General features: G+C 58.2%; 1 protein-coding gene across 5 annotated transcripts in view; it reads left to right on the top strand.

Moving 5' to 3' along the window:
- The window catches only part of PLXND1 (plexin D1), a 51,477-nt gene that overhangs the window by 20,584 nt on the left and 3,401 nt on the right, over positions 1-27,492 (top strand). For 2 of the 5 annotated variants that reach the window (XM_063602917.1, XM_034957330.4), the window contains exons 5-32: positions 64-193; positions 1,585-1,762; positions 1,914-2,022; positions 2,473-2,575; positions 7,674-7,778; positions 10,252-10,341; positions 10,545-10,638; positions 11,617-11,771; positions 12,362-12,513; positions 13,166-13,265; positions 13,358-13,497; positions 14,262-14,429; positions 14,507-14,597; positions 14,802-15,065; positions 15,170-15,319; positions 16,148-16,262; positions 18,302-18,409; positions 18,503-18,615; positions 19,476-19,580; positions 20,089-20,219; positions 20,568-20,766; positions 22,855-23,001; positions 23,152-23,308; positions 24,204-24,307; positions 24,398-24,461; positions 25,384-25,418; positions 25,673-25,777; positions 26,324-26,487. In XM_063602917.1, the coding sequence (XP_063458987.1) occupies positions 64-193; positions 1,585-1,762; positions 1,914-2,022; positions 2,473-2,575; positions 7,674-7,778; positions 10,252-10,341; positions 10,545-10,638; positions 11,617-11,771; positions 12,362-12,513; positions 13,166-13,265; positions 13,358-13,497; positions 14,262-14,429; positions 14,507-14,597; positions 14,802-15,065; positions 15,170-15,319; positions 16,148-16,262; positions 18,302-18,409; positions 18,503-18,615; positions 19,476-19,580; positions 20,089-20,219; positions 20,568-20,766; positions 22,855-23,001; positions 23,152-23,308; positions 24,204-24,307; positions 24,398-24,461; positions 25,384-25,418; positions 25,673-25,777; positions 26,324-26,487 (3,576 nt within the window). Of the gene's footprint in view, positions 1-63; positions 194-1,584; positions 1,763-1,913; positions 2,023-2,472; positions 2,576-7,673; positions 7,779-10,251; positions 10,342-10,544; positions 10,639-11,616; positions 11,772-12,361; positions 12,514-13,165; positions 13,266-13,357; positions 13,498-14,261; positions 14,430-14,506; positions 14,598-14,801; positions 15,066-15,169; positions 15,320-16,147; positions 16,263-18,301; positions 18,410-18,502; positions 18,616-19,475; positions 19,581-20,088; positions 20,220-20,567; positions 20,767-22,854; positions 23,002-23,151; positions 23,309-24,203; positions 24,308-24,397; positions 24,462-25,383; positions 25,419-25,672; positions 25,778-26,323; positions 26,488-27,492 lie in introns of those variants that run through there. The other 3 variants (XM_034957331.3, XM_034957333.3, XM_034957332.3) reach the window with 3 other exon arrangements.

Here is a 27,492-nt window from a genome sequence, read left to right as displayed (position 1 = left end):
ACCAGGAGGGCTGTGGGGGTGGGAGGAGCTGACCTGGGTCCTGACCCTGTGGTGCCACCCCAGGTGCACCTTGCAGCAGGACTGCGCCAATTCCAGCCAGCAGCATTTCTGGACCAGTGCCAGCGAGGGCCCCAGCCGCTGTCCTGCCATGACCGTCCTGCCTGCCGAGATCGATGTGCGCCAGGAGTACCCAGTGAGTCCTGGGGGAGGCAAGACCCAGCTCGGGACACAGAGGGGAGCCTCCCTTCACCCAGCACCCAGGCCCCGAGAGGTGGAGACTCCCACCCATGGTGCCTCAAGGACCTGAAGACAAATAATGAGAACAGTGACAATGACTGGGCTTTCCTGACCAACTAGTAAGTGCCAGGCACGTGCTCTGTGCTTGACGTCCACCTCCGTTAGGCCTTACACACCCTATGAAGCAGATGCTTTTGACATCCTCATTTTACAGATGGGGAAACTGAGGCACCAAGTGGTGAAACGACTTGCTGCAGGTCGCACAGCTAGGGAGTGGTAGAGCTGGAATCTAAACTCAAGAGGCGGGTTCTAGAGACCCAGGAGGGAGGGTACAAGTTGGAGGCTTGGAGGACAGTGAGTTCCACCCACCTTTTCCCAGAACAGGGGATGGAGGGAGGGACCACCAGGTGCCAGACTGAAATTTCTCCTTCTCAGAAACAGATAAACCTGCAATGCAGGGGGCTGGGTCTCCCCCGGCCTGTGCCAGGAGGGCTCTGGCAGGCAGCCTTGGCGGTGGGGGATTCTGGGCCCCGGCAAGGGGTGGCAGCCGAGGGTCAGACAGGCCTGGGGTTCATGCATCTGGCTCTCAGTGACTTCTCTGAGGATGAGGGTCCTCTTCTCTCACCCTGGGGGGCTCTGACAGCCCGGCTCTGGCCTGTAGCTGCTCAGCATCTGGGGCTCCTCTGCCCTGCCCTGCCGTTATCACACATCACAGAGTCCTTCCCTCATTCATTCAGTCATTTCATTCATTGGACAAATATTATGGAACACGTACTATGTGCCAAGCACAGTTCTGGACTCTGGGGACACATCAGTAATCAAGACAGACCCCTGGCCCCAGGCTCATGGGGGAGGAGAATAGGCAAGATAAAACCTGAAGGTGATGCTAAGTACTGTGGAGAAAATGAAAGCAGAACAGGGGTGGGGAGTGGGTTGTGGGTGCAGACACCTCAGGCCAGGTCAGGTAAGATATGCAGGAGGGGAGCCAGGGTGAGCATCTGGAAAGAGTGTCTGGGTGGAGGGAACTGCCAGTGCAAAGGCCCTGAGGTAGAAACAAGGTCAGCTGTTTCGGAGAGTATTAGGGGATGGGGTCAGAGGTCACGGGGGCCAGATCATGCAGAGCCTTCTTGACCACTGTAAGATGATGTTTCATTTTGCAGCTGGGGAAACTGAGGCTCAGAGGGTCACATGTAGGGCATAGCCCTCTGGCCCTGAGTCCTGGCCACCACTACCCCTTCCCCCAGGGGACATTCAGGCAGTGCCAGACCTTGGGTTGGTGCACAGCCCTGGGGCAGGCTGTGAGGAGCATAGCCTGGACCCCCAGAGCTGAGGGCTCCTTGCCCCCAGGGCATGATCCTGCAGATCTCGGGCAGCCTGCCCAGCCTCAGTGGCATGGAGATGGCCTGTGACTATGGGAACAACATCCGCACTGTGGCTCGGGTCCCAGGCCCTGCCTTTGGTCACCAGATTGCCTACTGCAACCTCCTGCCGAGGGACCAGTTTCCGCCCTTCCCCCCCAACCAGGGTAAGCACGCTGTGCTGTTGGCACAGCCCCGGAGGGGCAGAACGGTGGACTGTCAGGCATGGGGATGGCAGGGGGCCAGAGGTCACAGCTTCTGATGTTGGTGGCAATCCCCTGCCCCCATGTCCTCCCCTGGCTCCCCCATCCATTCCAGACCATGTGACTGTTGAGATGTCTGTGAGGGTCAATGGGCGGAACATCGTCAAGGCCAATTTCACCATCTACGACTGCAGCCGCACTGCACAAGTGTACCCCCACACAGCGTGAGTGGCTTGGGTGGCTTGCCTCCAGTTGGTGGAGGGAGGAATGCATCCCCGGGAAGGGTCTTTGCTTTCAGGGGGCCCTGAAAAATCATAGCATCGTAGAGGTAGACAGGCCCTTCAGTTGTTCATTCACCAGCACATTTATTCATTCTACAATAAATGCATACTGCCTGATGCCCGGCCTCTGTGGACAGCCAGGTGGGACGGGGCAAAGTGCTTTGATTATACTCAGTTTAGTCTTCTAAAGGCCCTGTCTCTTTTAACTCCTATTTGTATACCTCTTGTTAGCAGGCAGCTCACTACCTTAAAGACCCAATCTTTCCCAGGCAGCCCCGATGATGAGAAAGACCTTTCCCTGTGCTGGGATCTGCCTTTTGGGTTCTAGTTCCTGGGACAGGGATGAGTTGAGGGGTGGGGAACCAGGAGTTGAGGGACCTCCTTGTCTTCCAGCTGTACCAGCTGCCTGTCGGCACAGTGGCCCTGTTTCTGGTGCAGCCAGCAGCACTCCTGTGTTTCCAACCAGTCTCAGTGCGAGGCCTCACCAAACCCCACGGTAAGCCAGACTAGGGGGCCCCTCCGCCTCTGCTGTTTCATTACCTTTTTAAAAAAATTCACATGTTGAGAATGTTTCAATGCCTTTGCATATTCCGCCTTAGCTTTGGCTTTGACAGCTATATGGGGCTCATCACATACCACGGTGCGTTTAACCCATGCCCTATAGTTGGACTTACTGATTATTTCCTCTTTTTTGCATTTTGATATAGCCAGGGCACTATGCATATCCTTGATGATTCCCTGAAGACCGCTTCTGAGAAATGACCTGTTGGGCTGGTAGTGTGGCCATAGTTCTACACCTTGAGCTCAGCTGCCTTCCAGAAAGCCTGAGCCAGTTTACACCCCCACTGCAGTAGGAAGACCATTTCAACAACCCTAGGTGTTCAGGGCATTTGTCCTCAAGGCCTGTGGAGGTGATTCGCTTAAGGTCATCGACTCAGGCAGTACCAGACTGGGGCCTTAACCCAAGTCCCTCTGCCCCTGGAGCCCATATTCTCCCCTCCTGTGAAAATCAGGAACTGGGTGGAAAGGGCCCTGCCTGGGTTTCTGCACGAGCAGTGGCGTCCCAAGGGTGGGTGGTGCTGCAGCTGTCCCTGGACAGGGAGGATGGGCTGGCCTCAGAAACCACACGCTCCCGGGTCCTCATGTCAGTCCCTAGGACCCTGCAGTCTGACTCCATGCTTGTCAGGGGCCAGACCTGCCCCAGCACTGCATGGTGGCTGGGTTTAATCAACTAAATGGGGCGGGAGCAAGAGGAGGAAATGTAAAAATGGATCAATCTAGGCTTTTTAGTGTAAAGATAAAGTAAAAATGGACATGCCACATACCTCGCCCCTGGTTGGTTTCTGAGACTTGTTCACTTTCCAGGTGGCCTCTCACCTTTGCCCAGGAAGCCTCTAAGGCCACCGCAGCCCGTGCCAGGATGGCCAAATGGGATGCCTGGGACCTTGGCTGGGGTGATAAGGCCTAGCCAGGTGGGATGTGCCAGGGTCCTGAGATCACAGCTCGTCCCCTCTCAGACCTGGCGCGTATCAGGGCTGTGTGTGGCTGGGGTAGGGCACCAGCCTTCCTGCAGCTCATCTCTCCAGGCAAAGGCTGGTCCTGCCCATATTCCAGATGGCACAACTGAGATAACCAGCATGGCACCTGGTGCCCTGGCTCCCTGCAGAAGGTCACTGGGGCCCCTTTCTGGGCACACATCCCGGGGAAGCAGCCCCAGCGCCCAGAGCCTCTGCAGCCCCAGCCTTTTTGCACTGAGCTCAGAGAATCTTCTCAGGAATCCCTGAAGCCCTGTCTACCCCGGCAGTTGCTAAGGAGGGGGCCCCATGGCCTCAGCCTGGAATCCCCTGCTCGCTCGCAGTGCGCAGCACCTCCCACCTGAGCCCCATAACTGCTTTGAAGAAGAGCCTGGCAGGGGCCATGCTTAATTCGAAGAGGGGCTTGGCAGCGGGGGGCTTCCAGCACTGGAGGAGAGCCCAGTGGAGTCGGTGCAGTGAAACCATACGGGAGCCCTGAGCTGCTCCTGGACCCCCAGATTCCACAGTTGGGGCCCCACTAGGACTCCTGCTCTTGTCTGGGGACCCCATCTCAATCACGTCTCTTCCTTCCAGCTCCCAGCCCAGGGTTGTGTACACAGCAGGGGCTCGGTGATGGTGGTGGGAAGCATCACACTGGGCAGCAGCCTGCTTCTTGTGCTCTAACCTAGGGGATGCAAGGAGGACCCAGCCTCGTCACAGTCCGTTCAGCATTTATTGAGTGCCTGCTGTATGCCTTAGTCAGTACTGGGCCCTGGGAAAGAACCGAGTTGGACTAGTCCTGCCATCACGAGCCAAGAGCCTCAGGTGTGAGCTGTGGCTGTATGATCTTAGGGAAGCTACTGAATCTCTCTGTGCCTCTGTTTCCCCATCTATAAAATGGGACCTGCCTGAAGGGTTTGGTGGGGATCTGGAATTATGCCCGTAAGATACCAACTCTATACTTGGCACATAGTAGATGCTCACTACAAAGCCACCATGCACCTTGGGAACTGATGGCCACTCTCTGTGGGTGGGCCAGAGTGAGGATTTCAGAGAGAGGATTTCTCTTGAGAGGGGACCTTTGTGCCGGGTCTTGAGAGATGCATAGGAGCTCACCAGCTGGGAAGGAGTTCCATGGCAGCGTCCTGTCAGATGGCTGTCCCCCAGGTCTGCAGTTCTTCAGGCCAGGAGCTGGGGTGGAGGCACAGAGGAAGCCTGTCTGAGAATTACAGTAACTAGCCGAAGAGGCAGCTCTGCCCCGGGCGTGCAGGAGGCTCTGAACTGATGCTTAATTTGGCATTTAATGAAGTGCCAGTTAGTCGTAGTGGTGCCGTGGTCTCTGTGTGAACAGCAGGCAGCAGGGTCTGCACACCACGTGGCCCCTTGGGAGCCAGGAGAAGTGTCCCTGGGAAGGGAGGTGCTAGGGCCTGAGTCTCCTGTCACGTTCCCATTGTCCCTCATGGTCCCCGCATGAAAGATGTGCGAAGTGGAGGATGCTGGAAGGAGGGCTTCAGCTTTGGGGGAGGCTGGGAGGAAGGTGGATGTGTGCCCCGTTTGCAGGTGCCTGAGGGATGAGGTAGCTTCCCTGGGGGTGGCTTCCCAAGGACCACTCATAGGTGTAGGTGGTCACTATGGGCCAGTGGAGAGAGTGGGGTGGTAGGAACATGGGGGCAATTGTGGGGGTCCCTGGGGGTACAGAGACGTAGGGAGGGACCAGGTAGATTCAGGGTCCCTGGGTTGTTGAGTGCCTTGATGGTTTGGGACACCAGTTCTTCCCCTGGAGTTTAGGAGAGGCCCTGTGAGAGCCACGAGGACTCCTCCAGCCTCGGTTCTCTAGAATGGGGGTGAGCATCCACCTGGCCACAGGTTACAAGTGGCTAAGGGGAGTGGGGTGGCCCTCGGGGATGGTCACACATCATTCACTGTGGGGGCCCTCTTGTGAGAGCGCCTCCTGCCCTGACTCTCACACCTCAGCCCCACATCAACACCTACCCACCGGGTGGGCTGGGGCCAGGAGGACAGAGGCTGGGCCCCAGCCAGCCGCAAAGCAGACCTGGCAGTGGCTCCGAGGCCTGAGTGGAAACGTGGATTCCATGCCCTCGGATTCCGTGGGGTTTACACACAGCACAGGATGGCAGCCTGCGGTCTGCAGGGGGCTCGGGGCTGACTCCGTCTGGGCCCCTCCTTGGTAGGAACACGGAGGCCCGGAGAGGGTCAGTGGCTCGTATATTCTGGCACAGGGAGCCAGCAGCACCCGGGCCTGGCTATGCTGCTTCTCTTGCCAAGGCCCCTGAGGTCTGCACCAGACCCTGTCCCTAGGGGAACTCACCACTCTGGTCTCGTGGTCAGCAAATGGTCTGGACAACTGGAGCATTCCTGTGTTGCTCATTCCACTGTAGGCAAACTGCTTTGCTTCTGTGTGCCTCAGTTTCCTATTCTGTAAAGTGGGTGTAATGATAGTATCTACCTCCTAGGGTTGTTGGGAGTAGAATTTGGTGAATTAAAAGAGTGCAAAGTGCTCAGAACGGTCCCAGCAGAGGGAGGGCTAGATGAGCTGGTGACTGCCACTGTTATTAGCATTATCGTCATCAGTTCTTGTTGTTGGCATTGGCATCCCCTCGAGGTCCGGTTTTGGGCTGGGGTCCCTGAGGGGAATCAGTCCCTGTCCTGCTCTCATCTGGTGTAGAATAAAGAAGCGTCTCATATTTTGTCCCAAGGCCTTTGGCCTGGCTGGGTGACCTCACGTGGACACACGTGGCCCATGGACGCTTTTGCTTTCTGGCCTGATTCTAACCCAGATCCTTCTGCAACCAGCCTTGGGAAGGAGGGCAGAGTAGGAAGTCCCTGAGCTGAAGGGTGGTTGTAGTCCCCTTGGCATGGGTGTGGCTGCTCCAAGGTCCCCAGTCCTGCCCTGCTCATGGTCAGATTCAGGAGCAGGAGGAGGCAGGAATGGCTCACTGGGGCCACCAAAGCGGGAGAACACAGGGCAGGTTGGGGGGTCCATACCTCCCAGCTCAGAGCGATCACTAAGGTGGACATGGCGGGAACAGCCCTGCCTCTGGTCTCTGCCCCTCCCCCAGGCCTCAGTTTCTTATTCTGTACAGTGGAGCATGGATCCCAGGAGCCCGGAGACAGCAGTTCCCAACCAGGCCTTGAATCCCTGCAGCGGGGCTAGACCTCTGCATCTTAACACGCACCCCAGCTCAGAGGACCCCAGAGTCAAGACACCTGGGGCTTCAGGGGCCAGCCCTGTCCTCCGCCCTCAGGCAGCTCACTGCTCTTGGAGGCTCAATCTCCCCTCCCTCCCTTCCATCCTTCATCCCTCCTTCCTTCTTTCCTTCCCTCCCTCCTCCCTCCTTCTTTCGTTCCATGAAGCAGCTGCTCTGCCAGGCCTCAGTGACTCCACCACCAAACAAGAGCCAACCATGTGCTGTCCCCCCATGAGCCCGGGGCCCTTCCTGGGAGTATCTGGGGCTGGCACCTTCACCTAGAGGCTGTGACTTATACCCGGGCTGTGGGGAGGGGTGTCCCCTGGAGACCAGTGGTACCTGGCCCTCTGAAATGTCCTCCTGGTATTCAGAGCCCTCCCTGTGCCTTTCCTATGGGCTGTTTGGAAGCCCAAGGATTCTCTTTTCTGAATCGCTTAACACGGGTCAGTCAGGAAGCTGGAGTTTCAGCCCTGGGGGCATCTCAGGGAGTGGGTGCAGCCCCCCTGTTCTACTATTGGGAAAGGTGAGGCCCAGAGACAGGGAGGAGCTGGGCCTGGAGTTCAGCCTCCCAGCCTCCTCTGAGGCCAGGGAGCACTCATGGAGGAAATTGGCCCCACCACTGGGCGGGTTATGCCATCTGCCTGTGCCCACCTTCCTCATCTTTAAACAGGGCCAATGCGACTTGCCCATAGGATGGAGGGTGGTGGCGAGTGGGAGGCACGGGGTGGGGCTGGTGGCCGTTAGGACTGAATGACTAGTGTTTTCTCCTCAGGAAGGCAGGACTGAACCAGGCAGGCTGGGGTGCAGTGAGTCCTCCTGCCTCTTCTCTGAAATGCCCCTGTGTCACCCTCTCCTTCTGTTTCCTCTGCAGAGCCCTCAGGACTGCCCCCGGACCCTGCTGTCACCCCTGGCACCCGTGCCTACGGGTGGCTCCCAGAACATCCTGGTGCCTCTGGCCAACACTGCCTTTTTCCAGGTAAGTAGAAGCCAGGCCAGCGCCGGGTGGGGCCAGGAGGAGGCCGGGGAGCACGCAGGCCACTAACTGCCCCCATGTCCTGGTGTGACCCCTGCTCTGGGCCCACTGCAGTGCTTTCGCACCTGTGTGGGCTTTGCTTTTCTTTCTCTGAGTTTCCACGTTCTGCATGAGGAAGCCCCACTCTGACTGCACGGGGCTGCAAGAAGAGGAAGTGGTGAGGGCCAGGCCAAGGGGGACAGCTGGGGGCCAACAGCTGCCAAGGGAAAGCCAGTGCCCCCAGGCTCTCCTGCCCCGTGCCACAGCCGGAGGGTGGACGCTGCCCTATCCTGTCCTCCCTTAGCCTGAGCTGTGACCCTGGACACACCCACCCACCGCCGAGCCCACTGCCCCGTGGGTGGCTTCCATGTCTTCCCTGCAGAATGACCAGAGAACCCCTTGGCCACCCCATTCCCCATTGTCCAGATGGGGAAGATGAGGCCCAGGAAGGAAAAGTAGATGACGCCAGATCACACAACACAGGGCTGGACTTGTGCTTAGCTCTGGACTCCCCATCCAGTGCTCGTCTTTGCAACTAGCCCCGCCCCCACCATCTGGGCTGGGGGTTGGGGACGCAGCTCCTTTCTGGACCCCTCCTGGAGGCGCGTCCTGGGTAGGAAGCGTTGACGAGTCCTGGAGGCGTGCCAGCCACCCCCCTCCCCAGCTCCCTGGAACTCGCCATCTGTTACTTCCATGGAGGAGCTGAGGCCCGTGAGAGCTGTCACACGTGGTGGCCACGTGCCGGGCATCTGGGATGTGTCGGGAAGCCTCGTGGCAGGGGCTGGAGCTCTGGGAGGGCTAGGGTGGGGCCTGCCCTCAGCCCTCAAGCCCCACCCTGCAGGAGTTGGGGCAAGCGCCTCCAGGATCAGCCAGGGGGCTGGGTGGGTGGGCAGGATGGCTCTGCCCCTGGGCCGTGGGCGCCTGGGATGGGGAGGTGTGAGCCTGACTTGAGTCCTGCCGATTCTTCCCAGCTGTGTGGTGGGGCAGCCTCCACTCTGACCGAGCTGCAGGGGCGCCTGCCCTCCTGCTCCCCAGGGCCTGCTCCTAGAACACTGAAGTCAGGCCCAGCGGTGGGGGCCTGTTTGCTGAGCCTACACCCTGGGGAGCTCTGGGACAGGCCGGGTGTGCTGTTCTGAGGTGGCTGAGGACTAAGAGGAGGGACCCATCTCCAGCTCAGCATGGCAGGGGACAAAACAGGCTTTTGGCCCCGTCAGCAGCCACTTTCCTGTGTTAGCTTCCGGGCTGGGACCCCAGAAGCAGGGAGGTTGACCTGCACTCTCCTCAGGGTGTCACATCTGCCAGCCACAGGGACATAAACAGGAAGCTCTGCCACGCAGCTGGCTGGGTGCTTGGCGTAATACACAAAACCTGAGTCTGTTTACTCAGCAAATATGTATTGGTGCTGCTCCTGAGAAGGCCAGATGAGCCTGGGGAACTGAGCCTCATGACACAAACATTATTGGATACCTCCTGCATACTAATGATAGCAAGCACATATTAGGCCCCTACAGTGTGCGGCCCCTTGAGGTACACAATCTCCAGTTTTCCCAGCAACCCTATTCCCATTGTCCAGGTAGGAAAACCAAGCCTCAGAGAAGGGATCAACTTGCATGAGGTCACATAGCTGGGACATGCAGAGGTGGGGTTTGAACCCAGGCCAGGGCTCTTCCAGCTGCTTTCTGCTGCCCTTGGGGGTGGTGTCAGAGCGGCCGAGCCCTGACCATCCCCGGTTGGCGAGGGGACAGGTAAGCAGCCAGGCAAGAGGCTAAGGGTGATGCCTGGCACACAGGGATGGGGGCAGCTCTAGGAGCTTCGTAGTGCCCCAGCAGACACCTGAATAGTTGCTGCTGAGGGAATGAATGAGGATCAAGTGAGGCACACCCCTTTGATTTGAGGGCAGCATCTGGGAAGGCTTCAGAACAGGGGGCTTTTAAGCTGGATCCTGAAGGCTGTGTTGAGCTTTGCTGGGTGGTAGAAAGGGAGACAGGTGTTCAGGCAAGGGGAGCGCTCAGGCAAAGGCCGGGGCAGGAGAGTCTGGCCGTGTTGGGCGTTGGGGCACGTCTGAGCAGGGCCTGGTAGGGCAGGATGGGAGGTCGGAAGGCTCGAAGAGCAGGGGAACCCCGCTGGGAGTGGAGCCTTAGGAGCTGAATACAAGGCCCCTGGGTTAGATCACTGGGGATGCTGGAGAGGCTTTTAGTGGTGCTGAGTGCATGAGGCCAAAGTTCTTGGCATTCCTGCACTGCTTGCCTCCCTCAAACATTGGACGTGATGGCCGGGAAGGGGATTTTGGGGGACGGGACAGCCCATGCAAAGGCCTGACAGTTTGACCAAGCCCACCTTTCCCAGCAGGAGCCCATGGTGTCCTGCTGGAGTTAGAGGGCAATGCATGCTGGCTTGGTTCTCCTCAAACCCGCCTCCCACTCCCTGTTTCCCACAGGGTGCAGCCCTGGAGTGTAGTTTTGGGCTGGAGGAGATCTTCGAGGCTGTGTGGGTGAATGAGTCTGTTGTACGCTGTGACCAGGTGGTGGTGAGTGGGGTGACTCCAGCATGGGCGGAGGGCGGGCCTGCGTTAAGTCCAGATGCTGTACCCCTCACCCCACCCTGCCTCTCTCTACCTTCTGGTTCCCCCATCCCCAGCAGCCCCAACTTCATCTGCCTCCATGACACCCATCCCCAGCAGAGCCCCAGGCATTGCCCATGCCCCCTATGCTCTTTTCTGCCCTTTTGCAGCTGCACACGACCCGGAAGAGCCAGGTGTTCCCGCTCAGCCTCCAACTAAAGGGGCGGCCAGCCCGATTCCTGGACAGCCCTGAGCCCATGACAGGTGGGTACCCCCACCCGCCCCACATGGCCTCGGGGCCTCAGTGCAGTGGGTGGGGCTCAGCCTTGTGCGACTCATTCCAGTGGTTGCCCCAAAGCCGCAGATGTCCCACCCCATTGTTCTCCAGCACACACACAGCCTCATATCCCAGCCCTGCCATGCCATGCCAGGCTCCAGGCCTTGGGGTCTCCGTGCATAGTTTCCCCTGCCTTCCTGGGCCTGATCGTCCCCATAGGAAACAGGACACAGTCCCTCTGCAGAGCCTGTAAGGACCTGATGAGCCGGGGCTCGCCCAACCTTGAGCGTGGCATCTGGGGTGTGGTCAGCTCCCCTCGCGTGGCGGCTGTGCAGTTGCTGTGACTGTCTGTGTTGGGTCCACTCTCCAGGGGCTCCTCTGTTCATGGGGAGTCTCAGGCATCCCTGGTGGACGTGGTGCCCTCCAGATTCCCACCATGAAGGTCCCAGAATGGCCCTGCATACCCAAGGTCCTGGAGAACCCTCCCTGCCCTCCTCTTTGGGCTACTTGGAGGGTTTGAAGCCCCAAAGTACTCATAGTCCACATTACTCAGGGATCCCCAGCATCCTAGGGCCCCGCCGGGGTTGATCAGACCCACTGAGGTCTGGGTGGGATCTGGCTTTACCACCCACAGGCCTCGTGAGCTCAGGCGAGTCCCTCCTGTCTGAGCGTCAGCCTCTTCTCTGTAAAGTGAGGCTGACCTGAGGCTCCCAGCTGGAGTCTCTGTGAGGCGAAGGAAATCAATGAAGCAGGGGCTGCACTGTGCTCAGCACAGGCCCCAGGGGTTTGGGGAAGGGGCTAAGAACCTCAGGGGATTCTGACCCCCAGAATCAGGACTTCCTCTGGGTGGGGCACCACAATGATGGGGCGCAGACCTCTTGACAGTTGTTGTGTGTGGAGGGCACAGCGGTGTTGGGGCATGCACCGCAGAGCGGGGCTGACCGAGCTGCCCCGTGTCTCCCCAGTCATGGTCTATAACTGTGCCATGGGCAGCCCCGACTGTTCCCAGTGCCTGGGCCGCGAAGACCTGGGTCACCTGTGCGTGTGGAGTGATGGCTGCCGCCTGCGGGGGCCTCTGCAGCCCATGGCTGGCACCTGCCCCGCCCCCGAGATCCGCGCGGTAAGCATGCCCAGTGGAGGCACGTGGCACCTGCACTCCGGCACGGCGCATGCGCAGTGCCCTCGAGGGTCCCACTTCTTGGGGACCCAAACGGCACATACACCGACACATGGGTGCAGTATCACCTGTGAACAAAAGGAAGTGCTCTGCCTCACAGAGCTGATGTTTCAGTGGGGGAGGTGGACAGTAATAAATAAGGAAATGAATAAATTATAGAAGGCATTGGAAGTGTGGCGTGGAGGAGACACCGAGGGCTGAATGTTGTTAGTTTCAGGGGATACCATGATCACTAAAGCCACCAATGACATGGCCAAACATTGCTCCTGGAAGCTGACCTCAGCATCCTCCAGGAGACCCCCTAAGTAGCGTCCCCAGGCCCACGTGGGCTCAGTAACGCACACCCACATCCTCCTTGCCAGCACAGTGACCTGCCAAGTGGCCACAGTCCCAGCCCCACCTGAGCCTCCAGACCTTCCTCTAAGCAGTGGGTCTGCACGGCTGTGCCCTGCTGGGTGCCTGTTACTGTGGGTAGAAGCCTGCTGGCCTGCAGCCTCAGATCCCATTCGCCCCTCTCTCGGGTCACCTGGCAGATTGAGCCCCTGAGTGGCCCATTGGACGGTGGGACCCTGCTGACCATCCGAGGAAGGAACCTGGGCCGGCGGCTCAGTGACGTGGCCCACGGCGTGTGGATTGGTGGTGTGGCCTGTGAGCCACTGCCTGACAGATACACGGTGTCGGAGGAGTGAGTAGCCACGGTGCCCCCACCTACCTTCTCCAGCAGTGCCAGCCTCTGCTCTGTCCTCCTCACTCCTCCCTCCCCATCCTCTGTCCTCACTCTGCTGCTTTCTGGAAGCCTGTTGCTTCGTGGCCTCCAGGCCTGTGCCGAAGCCATTCCCACCACACATCCTGCCGTTTCTGCTTGGGGCATCTGCTTTATCCCTCCAGCTCTGGCTCTGATGCCCACTCCTCTGGGAAGCCCTCACAGGCTGGCCTAGCACAGCCCTTCTTCCACCTAAGCCTTGCTCTGAGGAAAATCATTTGCAATTAAAAAGGCTGGGGCTACTGGCATGGTTTAGAGATCTGTGACTGGCCCAGAGGGGCCGTAGGAAATACGCGTGAGCAGAGACTGAACTGGCTTTCCTTTTGGGAGGCTGTGCATCAGGCGTGTGGAAGAGCCGTCATCTACCAGCCCAGCAGACGTTCTCATGATCAGAGACCCTTTTGTCCCACCCCCGTGTCTTATAGTTGCAGAACTGTGGGAAACTGATGGGGTAAATTATACATAGAAGGCATTGGAAGTGTGGCATGGCATGGAATGGGGCGATCCCTGAGCCTGGCTCTAGGGTGGCCGTGGGGGCCAAGGACCGCTGGCTGACCACAGCACCTCCCCTCAGGATCGTGTGTGTCACAGGGCCAGCCCCAGGACCGCTCTCAGGTGTGGTGACCGTGAACGCCTCTAAGGAGGGCAAGTCCCGGGACCGCTTCTCCTACGTGGTAAGGGGGGCTGCAGCCCACTGTCCGGCCCGCCCAGCACGCACACTCCCGGGGGCTGGCCCGAGGCCCAAACGCCTGCCTTCCTCCCACAGCTGCCCCTGGTCCACTCCCTGGAGCCTACCATGGGCCCCAAGGCCGGGGGCACCAGGATCACCATCCATGGGAATGACCTCCATGTAGGCTCTGAGCTCCAGGTCCTGGTGAACGACACAGACCCCTGCACGGAGCTGATGTAAGCCTCTGGGCCTGGCCCACCCCTTCCAGCCCAGAGAAATCAATGGGCTTGGGGGCTGGCGGGCTGGAGGTGACATCCTTGAGCCAAGCCTCTCTTGGGTCTTCATTGGCTGTGTCCCCTAAGCCAAGCCCCTTCTCCTCTCTGAGCCTCAGTTTCCTCAGCTGGTAAGAATAGTACCAGTAATTGGAAGAAGGGCTTTGTGCCAGGTATACAGTAGTTGCTCCATAAGTGATAGCCGTAATGAGAATGGTGTTGATTGCACACACACAGATCTTCTGGCTGGCCCAGGGGTGTGGTGAGTGGCAGGGGTGTGGTTGGAGTCTGTTGGCGAAACACCTTTGTCTTTATTATGCACTTATTGTGTACCAGACCCCACTAATGGGCATTGCTGGGACACCAAGAGGAGCACAACATAGCCCTCAAGGGAAGGGCAGACATACCCACAGGAAGTAGGAACATCCAGTGGGGCTAGGATTGGGAGAAAAGTCAGTGCCTTCAGGGATGTGGGGAGAGAGACTTCACCAGGGTTGGAGGCGGGAGAGAAGACCTGGGAAGGCTTCCTGGAGGAGGTGGGATGGGGCGGAATTTGGAAGTATAAGGAAACAGCTGGGCACTAACTGGGCAGAAGATGAGTTGGGACCAGTCAAGGAGGCCTTGAACCCCAGGCCAAGTGCGTGGACTTGTGCCCCAGGTCTCAGGGGCATTGGCGGTGGGTGAGCAGCAGAAGGCAGGCCCTGCTGATAACTTGCTGCTCCCCCCAGGCGCACAGATACCAGCATCGCCTGCACCATGCCTGAGGGGGCCCTGCCGGCTCCGGTGCCTGTGTGTGTGCGCTTCGAGCGTCGGGGCTGCGTGCACGGCAACCTCACCTTCTGGTACATGCAGAACCCTGTCATCATGGCCATCAGTCCCCGCCGCAGCCCTGTCAGGTGAGACTGGCACCCCGCCCTTCCCCCAGGCTCTCTGGGGCTGCAGGTGGACTGATAGGTTTTGCTGTCCCCCGCAGTGGCGGCAGGACCATCACAGTGGCTGGTGAGCATTTCCACATGGTGCAGAATGTGTCCATGGCCGTCCACCACATTGGCCGGGAGCCCACGGTGAGGCATTCGGGGCCTGATGGGTGGGAGGGGGTGGCCCAGGCACAGGCAGGGCCCTAACTGACCAGGCCTCCTCCCACTGCATCTCTGTCCCCTCTTCCTCCCTCTGCCTCTGTGTCTCCTCAAACCCCACTCCCCACCGTTTCTTCATGCCCATCTGTCCATCCTGCATCCCGGCCTGGGCCCCTGGCCCTCCTGCACCAGCTCTGCAAGGTTCTCAACTCCACCCTCATCACCTGCCCGTCCCCCGGGGCCCTGAGCAACGCATCAGCGCCAGTGGACTTCTTCATCAATGGGCGGGCCTACGCAGACGAGGTGGCTGTGGCTGAGGAGCTACTGGACCCCGAGGAGGCACAGCGGGGCAGCAGGTTCCGCCTGGACTACCTCCCCAACCCACAGTTCTCTACGGCCAAGAGGGAGAAGTGGATTAAGCACCACCCCGGGGAGCCTCTCACCCTCGTTATCCACGTGAGCACCAAAGGGGCCGGGGTAGGCGGGGGCAAGCGAGCCAGCCTCAGCCGTGGGCCTCGGGAGCACTTCCCCATGAGCATCCTCCCCCTTTGCACCCACAGAAGGAGCAGGACAGCCTGGGGCTCCAGAGTCACGAGTACCGGGTCAAGATAGGCCAAGTAAGCTGCGACATCCAGATTGTCTCTGACAGAATCATCCACTGCTCGGTCAACGAGTCCCTGGGCGCGGCCGAGGGGCAGCTGCCCATCACAGTGAGTGGATGGGGTGCCGGAGCAGGGCAGACCTGGCCCCACCCCTGGCCCATCTGCCAAGCATCTGCCCCTCACCCAGCACCTGAATTCACTGAGCGTTTTCACGCTCAACAGCTCAGTCCAGCAAAGCAGAGCTTTACATCCCCACTTGACATATGAGGAAACTGAGGCCCAAGAACTTAGTGACTTGCTTGAGGTCAGTGATGGGCCCCATCTGGACCTGAACCATCAGAAACCATAAGAAATTGTCCCTGTCCCCCTTGGCGTCTATCCTAGAGCCTGGGCTGCCAGGCACCATGTAGAGGCAGGGGAGCAGGAGGAGCAGAGAGGGGCCAGAACACTATCTCCTTGCATGTCTCCTGGGATGGGGAGCTCACTCTCTCCCAAGCAGCGTGTGCCACCCCAGGATGGCTCTGACTGGGAAAGCTTTCTTTCACCTGCACCTCAGTCCCAGTCCTGCACTCTGAGTCCTCATACCTCACCTACCCCCTGGTCCCAGGGCAGCCTTGCAGATACTTGGGGACAGCAGCCAGGCCCCGTGAACTGCTTCCTCTTGCTCACTCACTACGCCTCCCAGGCTGTAATGATAATCACAGCCCCCTGTATTGAGCCACCTCTGTGCCAGGCCCAGGACCAAGGGCTTGACAAGCCCTCATTTAGCCTTCCCAGTGTCCCCAGGAGGTGGACATTGTTATCTCTATGTTATCAGTGTGGCACCTGAGGCTCAGAGAGGTTAGGTAATTTACCCAGGGCCACACAGCAAGTGAGGAGCAGAACCAGAGTATAAGTCCAGGAAAGCTACAACCCCCTTCCCCATCCTCTGCACAGATCCAGGTAGGGAACTTCAACCAGACCATCGCCACACTGCAGCTGGGGGGCAGCGAGACGGCCATCATCGTGTCCATCGTCATCTGCAGCGTCCTGCTGCTGCTCTCCGTGGTGGGTAAGGAGCCCCACCCTCAGGACACCTTGGAGGGCAGGCTTGCCACCTTGCGCCAGCCCCTCTGAAGATTGGCAGATGGGAGAAGGCAGGATGGGATGGGGCACAGCTTGAACAAAGGCTTGGCCATGGGAACAGGTTAGGCACCCAGAGGTTGGGGGAGGTGTGCCCTGGCTCCAGCACCAATGGGTAGAAGATGTTAGGTGGCCAGGGGATATGCTAGGCCCACGCCCAGGTCCCTGAATCTCAAGCAGAGAAATTTGGAACCATGTTCTCCAGTCAATAGAGAGCTACTGAAGGTACTTAAGAGAGGATTACTCAGGAAAAATTAACCTGCATGTCTGGTGGGCTATACCACTGTTAAAATAATGGTCAATAAAGTAATAGACTCGATGTAGCAGAGAAACTGGAGCCATCATACGCTACTAGAGGGAATATAAAAAAGTGCAGCTGCTTTGGAAAACATTTTGGCAGTTTCTTAGGATGTGAAACATAGAATTACCCTATGACCTATGACCCAGCAATTCCACCCCTAGCTATCTGCTCAAGAGAAATGAAAACGTAGCCACACAAAAACTTGTACACACGTGTTTATAGCAACATTATTTATAATAACCAGGAAGTCAAAACAACCCAAATGTCCATCAACCAATAAATGAATAAATGAAATATGATCTATTCATACAATGGAAAATTATTTATCCGTAAAAAGGAGTGGAGTACTGATCCATGCCACCGTGGGCAGGCACCTTGACAATATTACACTAACCAAAAGAAGACTCACCAAAGGCATATTGTATGATGCCGTTTATATGAAATGTTTAGAATAGGGAAATTCATAGAGACAGAAAGCTGAATGGTGATTGCCAGGGACTAGGGAGAACACGAATGGGGAGTGACTGCTGCATGGGTATGGGTCTTCTTGGGGCAGTAAAAATGCTCTAAAATTAGTGGTGATGGTTGCACAACTCTGTGAATATACTAGAAACCATTGAATTAGGCCAGGCTCAGTGGCTTATGCCTGTAGTCCCAGCACTTTGGGAGGCCAAGGTGGGTGGCTCACTTGAGCCCAGGAGTTCAAGACCAGCTTGGGCAACATGGCAAAACTTTATTGCTACAAAAAATACAAAAATTACCTGGGCATGGTGGCATGAGTCTGTAGTCCCAGCTACTCAGGAGGCTGAGGTGGGAGGATCACCGGAGCCTGGGAGGTGGAGGCTGCAGTGAGATGTGATCGCGCCACTGTACTTCAGCCTGGGGGCCAGAGTAAGACTGTCTCAAAAGAAAAAAAGAAAGAAAAGAAACCATTGAAGTATACACTTTAAATCACTGGATTATATGGTATGTACGTTATTTCACAATAAAGCTGTTTTATTTTTAAAGTGAGTATATTCAATGCAGAAAATTTTTGGAAAAACTGAAAGATGATAAAAGGAAAAAATACCCATCATTAATACCCTGTGTATTTTTGTATCTTCCCTCCCAGTCTCTTTTCTGAAAATACTATATATTAATAGATATTTTAATACATTATATATATATTCCTCCCCACCCCAGGAAAGGTTATAATGTAATATTGCTTTGTAATCTGCTTTTAAAAGTTTCTTAATTTACAAGTAACACCTGGTCATTGTAGAAGGAATAGAAAATGCTCAAAAGCAGAAAGTAAACAGAAGTCACCCAGAATCCTCCCACCCAGGAAAGCCACTGTTAACCACTATTTCACACACACGTATTCCTGTTTCTTTTTTTTTTTAACGGGGCTAGACAAATTCTAACAGAGGTGTAACACTACACACTTCTTTTTCTAAGGACGGGCCATCAGGCATTGCTTTGCTGGCCATTCCCCAAGCCCTCTGTCCATGGGAGAGCTCCCCGCAACTCCCCACCCCCCACCCCAACCCTGCCCAGGAGGGAGGACTGCAGGGCCTCCTCCCACACCCTGCCCAGAGGAGCTGGAGCGGAGGCCAGAATACAGCAGGCGCCAATAAAGGCTTTCCAAAGGGCACCAGAGGCCTGACCTGCCTCTCCACTGCCCGCAGCCCTGTTCGTCTTCTGTACCAAGAGCCGACGTGCTGAGCGTTACTGGCAGAAGACGCTGCTGCAGATGGAGGAGATGGAATCTCAGATCCGAGAGGAAATCCGCAAAGGTAGTGGGCTGGGACCCTGCAGGGCTGGGCCTCAACTTTCCCTCCTAGGGGATGGGTTCTCGGGCCGCTCACGGCTGTCCGTGTGTCCGCCAGGCTTCGCTGAGCTGCAGACAGACATGACAGATCTGACCAAGGAGCTGAACCGCAGCCAGGGCATCCCCTTCCTGGAGTATAAGCACTTCGTGACCCGCACCTTCTTCCCCAAGGTCAGCCCGAGCCTGAGCCTGCCCTGAACCTGTGCCAGCCACCTCAAGGCAACTCGACCTCTCTGAGCCCTGCCAGCCTATAGGGTCCCTTGAGCAGTGCCAAACCTGCACAGCTGTCCGCAGCCGTCCTGGCCACTTGCCCTGGCCTGCCACGGGGAGAAGGGTTGGAGGCAGATTCTCCACTGTCATTCTCTGCTCACTTGATGTTTAACAGTCTATATGGAAGCCAGCTGCAGCCCCGCTGTCCTGGCCAGCTGGGCCTGCCTCTCCCCTTTTCAAGGTGGGGCAGAAGCAGCCAGGGCTGTCCCAGGCCAGCCTCTCTCCTTCCTGTGCCTCTTCCCAGCCAGGCTTCCCTTGGTCTCTACACTCCCTCCTCCTGTCCACTGGACTCCTGCCCCATCCCTTCCATGCCTCTCATGCCTCCCCTTGCCCTTCCAGGGTCCACTACCCTCACTCTACCTCCTAGTGGTACCACCCTCTCTCCCCTGTCCACACCATTCCCCACACAGTGGCCAAAGCAAGCCCATGTTTGACTACATCATTTTTCACGAAACCCTCCAGTAGCTTTTCCCAGCCTCAGGCTAAAGCTCAGACTCCCAGCCTTTCTGCCCCAGTTTCCCCCATTGCACATGGAGCTGCTTTTGCTTCCCCTTAAGTCTTGTGCTGTCTTGTGTGGCCACACCCCTGGAATTCCACAGCCCCCAGGCTTGGCCCACTGCCTCTTATTCCTTTATGGGGAGCTAATTCTGTGCCAGTTTCCCCCAGCAGCCCAAGCCAGTGCCCCTTTCTGTGTGAGTGACCTTTCCATGCCAGCAGGGGGTGTCCAGCCCTGCTGAGATGCTGGGGGTCTGCCTCTGCAGTGTTCCTCCCTTTATGAAGAGCGTTACGTGCTGCCCTCCCAGACCCTCAACTCCCAGGGCAGCTCCCAGGCACAGGAGACCCACCCACTGCTGGGAGAGTGGAAGGTGAGTACCCCACGACCCACACACAGTGGGCTGCTTCAGGGCAACCCTGCTCCCCCCTGGGTCCCCTTTCCAGTTCATCTAATGCATTGATCCCTGTCATGCGGAGTTGGGAGGCATCTGCCATTGTAAGGTACTGAGCCCTCCATCCCAGGAGGCATTCAGGCAGCCATTCAGGGTATTATAAGTGCTGCCCCCGCAGGCCAGGTAGAGCAGACAGAGGATTGGGCCCCCCTGTACACCCACTCAACCTGCTTAGAAAATGGAAGGTGAGAGTCCTCCACACTGGGATGCCAGGTTACCTCCAGGCACCCTTACCCTTCTCTGAGCCCCACTTTTCAATTCAACCAAGCTATTGTTCCCTGTCACAAAGGTTAGGAGGCATCCACTGTGGAAGGTAATGAGCTCCCCATCCCAGGAGGCATACAAGCAGCCGTCGTAAGCACTGGCTGTTAGGCTAGGCAGGGACACTGGGCCCCTCTGGACACCCCATCACCAGTTGCTTCCACAGATTCCTGAGAGCTGCCGGCCCAACATGGAAGAGGGAATTAGCTTGTTCTCCTCACTACTCAACAACAAGCACTTCCTCATCGTCTTTGTCCACGCGCTGGAGCAGCAGAAGGACTTTGCGGTGCGCGACAGGTCAGGCTGTGACAGACTGGGGTGGGGTAGGGAAGAGGAGCCTGTCCAAGGCCACACAGCATCAGGTCCTGGGTCCTGGGGCTCTGGGGCTCCTGACACCCCCATATTCCAGCCCTTCCTGGGCCGGGATGCCCAAGACCTTGGCTCACGGGGCACGATGGTTGCTGTGGACATAGAAGAAGGTGGCTGTTTCTCCAGGAGGATTCTAGCCCCACTCACCCCTCGCAGGACCCACCCACACAGGCACTCCTGGGATCGATGGGCCCGGGGATGAGGCGGCACTGAGACCCTGGGACCCACAGCTCCTAGGGCCTCAAGGTGCAGTTGACACCTGCCTCCCGCTCACAGGTGCAGCCTGGCCTCGCTGCTGACCATCGCGCTGCACGGCAAGCTGGAGTACTACACCAGCATCATGAAGGAACTGCTGGTGGACCTCATTGACGCCTCGGCCGCCAAGAACCCCAAGCTCATGCTGCGGCGCACAGAGTCTGTGGTGGAGAAGATGCTCACCAACTGGATGTCCATCTGCATGTACAGCTGTCTGCGGGTGAGGCTGCCTGGGGACAGACAGAGCCCAGGCGGGGGACGTGGCAGGGACTCAGCGGCAGTGACCCCACGGCCTCCCAGGCCTTCCCTGGTACCCTCAGGCCAGCTCTGCCAGGAGGGAGTGTTGCATGAGACAGGCCAGGCCCGTAGGACCTGTCATGCAGAGAGGGGAGCCATGGCCCCGGGGAGGCCTGGCTGGCTTGCTGCAAGGGCTCAACGGATGCTTGGGGCATAACAGAGGTTGTGTCAGGGGCCTTGTCCCATCTGTGGTTTTCTCAGTCATCCACCCTTCCCTGCTCTGGATTCAGGAGATGAAATCAGCCCCTGGCTGGCCCTTGAGGCTCTCCCAGCCCTAGGCTAGGCGAGACGTGGAAACAAAATACAGGGTGGCCAGTGCCTTGCAGCAGAGCTCAGCTCATGAGGCCTCCCTCTGTCTGAAGGCTTCAAGGTGGCTTCCTGGAGCAGGCAACCCTGTGCTGAGTGAGCCAGGCGAGGAGTGGTGGGGAGGGTGCTCCAGGCATCGGGTACAGCACAAGGGCAGAGGCCGGGAGGAGGGGATGTTCGTGGAAGGAATAGAAGGAAGGCCAAAGAATCTTCTGGATGAGAGCGGAGGCTGGGAAGAGGGTGGGCCCGGTAACCAGGGCCTCCTGCATTCTGCCAGAAGGACCCCCATAAGCTCTCTTCGCAGAGCAAGTGTTGCTTAGCCTCTTGTCCTGTCCCACTGTCCAGCTGCCCTATGGTGGCAGAGGCTAGAGGGCTGCCTGGAGGATTGTGGGAGAAAGGCAAAGGCCTGCCTGGAGCCCAGAACCGGGGCCTCAGATGTTCTGTTTTTTGTTGTTAATTTTTGAAGAGATGGGGGTCTTGCTTTGTTGCACAGGCTGGTCCCAAACTCCTGGGCTCAAGCAATCCTCCCGCTTTGGCCTCCCAAAGTGCTGGGATTACAGGGGTGAGCCACTGCACCCAGCCAAGATGTCCTGGGCTTGAGTCCGATCTTTGGCACAGCCCAGCTGTGTGACTCTGGGCTACTCATTGCCCTCTGTGGGCCTTGGTTTCCTTCTGTCAAATGGGGCCTCTGCCCCTGAGCCTGGGGCTTGAGGGCCAAGTAGCCTGGGGGAGCCCCACGGCTCCTCCTGGGGGAAGGGGGTAGTGGGGTGGAGCAGAGGCAGGGCCTGGGAGGGGCCATTGGGGTGCCTCCACCTTCTGCGGGCTGCCTCACTGTGGGCCATCAGGAACCACAAGGGCCACTGTGGACCCTGGACCTCACTCCCCTGGCTTCTTTCTGTGGCCTCAGCCAGGCCTTCCCCTGTGAGCCTGTTTCCTCCTCTAGAAAGCAGGGAATCAGTGCCTCCCACGCCCCAGACCTGGAGAATTGGACCAGGACTTGGGCTGGCAGGCTGCCTTCGTAATCTTTGCCAAATCTGCCTAATACTATTATGTACTTAATTTTTCTTTAAATCAATTTTTGTGGATAGTTAAGTAAAACTATCCCAGTGGAACACCTGGGTCCCTTGCTGGGCAATGGCCTTGAGAATCAGCTCATGGCTCTGGGTCCAGCAGAGCCACTGCCTGGAGGGCCACCCTTGGAGATGGACAAGAGCAGGGACGTTGAGCCCCATTCCTCCTGAGACTCCACAGTCATCAGCCTGCAAGTGGGGTCGAGGCCACATCGGTGTTTTGGGTCCACCTAAACTCACACTTGGGGGCCCCCCACTTAGTAGAAAGTCACAGGCTTGGGAGTCAGCCGAGCCAGGTCCGATTCCTGCCCTGCCGCTTCCCAGCTGGGTGACCTTGGGCAGGTCACTTGCCCTCTCTGAGTCTCGGCACTGTTGGCTGCACAGTAAGGATGATACTCCGTATCCGGAAGGGTTGCCGGGATGATGCAATGAATGCACCCACCCACAGCTGGTGGTGTTTAATGAACACGAACTTAGGGTCCGTGGAGACACCCTGGAGAGGAGAGTGTTGACACCAGGATCCAAAAGGAGACTGTTGGAGGGGTTGGGGGACGGGGGCGTGAAGGTGTTTGGCCCAAAGCGTGGGGGCTGGAATATAGAGGGGGCCTTGGCCCTGATACCCCCATGCCCCTCAGGAGACGGTGGGGGAGCCATTCTTCCTGCTGCTGTGTGCCATCAAGCAGCAAATCAACAAGGGCTCCATCGACGCCATCACGGGCAAGGCCCGCTACACACTCAATGAGGAGTGGCTGCTGCGGGAGAACATCGAGGCCAAGCCCCGGGTAAGTCGGCAGGGCGGGGAGGGTCCCAGGGCTGGTGTGTCGCCGCCAACGGCATTGACCCAGCCTTCCTGTGCAGGGCCTTGCTGCCTGGGCACTGACATAGTGATGGCAGCAACTCACTGACCTTTCTCTCCCACTCTCCCCCTGCAGAACCTGAACGTGTCCTTCCAGGGCTGTGGCATGGACTCGCTGAGCGTGCGGGCCATGGACACCGACACGCTGACACAGGTCAAGGAGAAGATCCTGGAGGCCTTCTGCAAGAATGTGCCCTACTCCCAGTGGCCGCGTGCAGAGGACGTCGACCTTGGTGGGTGGGAATGGGGGCAGAGACCCCGTGTCAGGCGCTTCAGCCGGGGCTGGCCCCTGCCTTGACGGGAAACACTCCTTTCACCTGGCATGGGTGCATGAATGTGGGGACACTGAGAGGATCCAATGAGGCCCCCTCAGCAAGAAGCTCTTACTCTGTAGGAGACAAGTCCTGCAGTGTGAGTGAACTACAGACAACAGCAAAAAGCCTTCAGGAAAGGCTTCCTAATTCCTAAAGGAGGGATGCTGGAGTAGGGTTTGTTTGTTTGTTTGTTTGTTTGTTTGTTTTTGAGACGGGATCTCATTCTGTCACCCAGGCTGGAGTGCAGTGGCGCAATCTCAGCTCACTGCAGCCTCGACCTCCTGGGCTCAAGTGATCCCCTCATTTCAGCCTCCTGAGTAGCTGGGACTACAGGAGTGCACCACCACATCCAGCTAATTTTACTTTTTGTAAAGATAGTGTCATGCTGTGCTGCCCAGGCTGGTCTTGAACTCCTGGGCTCAAGCGATCCTCCTGCCTCATCCTCCCAAAGTGCTGGGATTACAGGTGTGAGCCACCACGCGGGGCCTGGAGTGGGTTTTATAGGAGTCTTGGTTAGGCCAAGGGTTTCATCAGCAATTGTAACATGAACAGCCCTGCAGACAAGGCCATTTCCAGAGCTCCTCCTCTGTGCCCTCCACCCTGGCACCTTCTCTTTGTACCCTCACACTCTCCCCCAGCTCTTTCCTGCCCTCCCCATTTTACAGATGGGAAAATGGAGGCTCAGAGAGAGGTATGGCTTGCCTCAGTTTACATGGAGAGAGCGAGAGGCCTCTCCCTATGTGGCTGGGCCGGTACCTACCCCTCAGGCCCAGCTCCCTGCCCGGACCCTGATGGCCTGTCCCTTGTCCCCCAGAGTGGTTCGCCTCCAGCACACAGAGCTACATCCTTCGGGACCTGGACGACACCTCAGTGGTGGAAGACGGCCGCAAGAAGCTTAACACGCTGGCCCATTACAAGGTGCAGCCCTGCCCCCCGCCCCCATTTCCCCACCCTCATGCCCCCACCCCAACCTCCGGCCTCTGACCTCGGCCTCTCCCCTCCCATCAGATCCCTGAAGGTGCCTCCCTGGCCATGAGTCTCATAGACAAGAAGGACAACACACTGGGCCGAGGTAGTGCGGGTGCACGTGGGAAGGGAGCCTAGGCTGCGTGTGGACAGGGGCTTCCATCCCATGCCCCAGTGGGGAAGCTGAGGCTCCGAGAGGCAGGGCTGGCCTGGGCTGAGGTCTCCTTGGTGGGGGCTGGGCGGGGCCAGCCTCCTCTGACCCAGTACTGCTGGGGCAGGGCCCACACCAGGCCTCCTCAAGCTGATTTCCTGCGGCAGCTGGAGAGAGGCCCCGGGAGGGCAGGATGCAGTTCCAGGAGGTCTGGGCAGCAGCCAGGCCAGAAGGGGGGCCAGCATGCCCGTCTCAGCCTTGGGCCATGTCCCTGCCTCAAGTGCCCCCTCCACACCCTCAGACGCCCCAGGCACAGCCTCCTGGCTGCCAGGCCTGCGAGCCCGGGATCCTCTGGGTCTCGGGGTCCCCTTCTAAGGTTGAGAGCAGAGTCTCAGTCTCTCCCAGCAGCCTGGCAATCTGGGCTGGCAGGAGCTCTGGGCTCAGGGGTGGGGTGGGCAAAGGCACCCACCCCCGCCTGCCTGGGGCCCCTCCTCCCCCGTGGCTGCATCTTCCTGTTTCTCTCCACCGCTGTCCCTCCTTCCAAGTCCCTCCATCCCGGGTCACTGTGTGTGTGTCTTTCTCTCTCTGCCTCACTCTGTCTCGCTCGCTGTGTGTCTCTGGATCTCACTTATCTCTCTCTCCGTCTCTCCCAGACTCAGTCTCCCCATGCGTCTCTGCATCTCTGTCTCATTCTCTCTGACTGTCTCTTTGGATCTCTGTCTCCGTTTCTGTTTCTCTCTCCATCTGTCTGTCTCTGCTTCTGTTTCTCTCCCCATCTTTCTGTCTTGTTTCTGTTTCTCACTCCATCTTTCTGTCTTCATTTCTGTTTCTCTCCTCTCCTCTCCCATGTTTATTTATTGTGTTTTTCCTCTCGCAGTGAAAGACTTGGACACAGAGAAGTATTTCCATTTGGTGAGTGCCCACCCTCGGCCCCGGGGGATCCAGCCCCTCAGTGGGTGTGGCCTTGGCTTTCTGTGGCCCTGGGCCTCTTGGGAAAAGTGCTCCCGGCCCTGCGAAAGGCTGGGGGGTGGGGGAGTAGGGATGGGGCCCAGAATCAGGAGGGAACCACAGCCCTTGTGTGCTAAGAAGCATGGCAGAGCCAGACCTCCCACAGGCGGCCGAGGATGGGGCCTGGTGCGGACACTGACCACTGCCCGGCCTCCCAGGTGCTGCCTACGGACGAGCTGGCGGAGCCCAAGAAGTCTCACCGGCAGAGCCATCGCAAGAAGGTGCTCCCGGAAATCTACCTGACCCGCCTGCTCTCCACCAAGGTGAGTCCGGCCTCAGTCTCCCCTCTGTGCAGTGGGTACAAGGCTCCAGCCCCAGCTCCAGAGGGTCATTGCTCAGGGCCAGCTGTGCACCCGCGGCTGGGAGAGGGGTGTGAGTTCTTCCTGTTTCCCCTGTGGGGCTGGAGGGGCAAGAGGCTGAAGGCTTAGGGTCCCACTTGAGGAGGCATTTCTCACAGCCAGGAAAAATGCCTGACAGAGACATCTATGTTAGCCCACGTAACAGGGTACAGCAGAGGCCCAGAGGGATCAGTGATGTCCCCAAGGCCACGTGGCTCAGTGGCAGCGCCGGCACCCCACAGCCCATACTCTGGCACTTCCAGTTCTCGACTCCATGTGCCAGTGCCTCGATTAGTCCTTTCAACGCCTCTGGGAGGCAAGTGAGCCAGAGAGGCTTGGTGACCAGCCTGATGCCATGTGGCTTCCTCATTCAGCAGCCTGGCATTTCAAGCTCCGCAGAGCCACCAAGGGTGCCCACTAGCCCTCTGCACGTGGCCCGGGGCTGACGGCGGCCACCCCACTCCCCCGCAGGGCACGTTGCAGAAGTTTCTGGATGACCTGTTCAAGGCCATTCTGAGTATCCGTGAAGACAAGCCCCCACTGGCTGTCAAGTACTTTTTCGACTTCCTGGAGGAGCAGGCTGAGAAGAGGGGAATCTCCGACCCCGACACCCTACACATCTGGAAGACCAACAGGTGGCGGGTGGGGGGCCGTGTGGACTTCACTGTGCCACTGGGGCCCCTGTGGCAGGGGGTTCAGAGTCTAGTCTTCTGGCCTCGCCTGCTTGGGGTCAAGCCCTCCTCTGCCATTTCCCAGCTGTGTGTTCTCGGATGAGTGACTTAGCCTCTCTGTGCTTCAGTTTCCCCTCCACTGTAAAATGCGACCCATGTTAATGGTGGGAATTAACTAGAAGAGTGCCCAGAAGCATGGTCTAGGTGTTGCCCTTACTATCATTCTCCCGCACCCCTCTCAGGCGGGCACCATCAGCTCCACTTCACAGATAAGCACACTGAGGCTCGGAGAAGCAGCACCTGCTCAAGACCACACAGCCTGGGACAGTAGAGCCAGGCTCGGCCCTACATTATCTGAATCTCTTACCCAGTTGGTAGCCCTCCTTTGAGGCACCTCTTAGCTTGTCGGGGTCATGCACCCCCACAAGAAGTTGCTGGAAACCCAGCCTGACCCTCAGGAAGAATACCACCAGCCCAGGCGCCTCTGTGCAGGGCAGCAGCTTCCTAGAGCTCTGGGGGTACACATGCCCAGGCTGCTGAGTCACTGGGTGGCCTGAGGTGGGGGTGGGGGTGTTGCTCACCCTCTCTGGCCTCTCGAGGACAAGGCCAGAGCTCCAGGCCCTGCCCCCCACAGCCCTGCCACAGCTGCTCTGCTAATGTCGGACTTCCTGCTGCCTGCAAGGGTTCAGGGAGGAGCCAGGGGTGCCCGGGGGCCGGCACCTGGTTCTAATGAGAACCAGGACCTGACTGGAGGCTCAGGAGGGGGTTGGGGGGTACAGCTAAGCCCTGTAGCTCCTGCCTTGCTCCAGCAGGAAACCGGGCTCTCAGCCCCACTGCCACCCCAGCTGGCCAGGGATAGGCAAACTAAGGTTCCCAAAGGTCACATCTTGTGACAAGGCTCCAACCTCAGGCCCTTGAGGGACAAAGCCAGCTCTCTCCTCCACAACTGTCCCTCGACTGCTTCCTACC

The sequence above is a fragment of the Pan paniscus genome, chromosome 2 (assembly GCF_029289425.2).
Source record: "Pan paniscus chromosome 2, NHGRI_mPanPan1-v2.0_pri, whole genome shotgun sequence".
Lineage (NCBI taxonomy): Eukaryota > Metazoa > Chordata > Mammalia > Primates > Hominidae > Pan > Pan paniscus.
The sequence above is the reverse complement of the archived record's forward strand: the minus strand, read 5'-3'. Positions and strand labels throughout refer to the sequence as shown.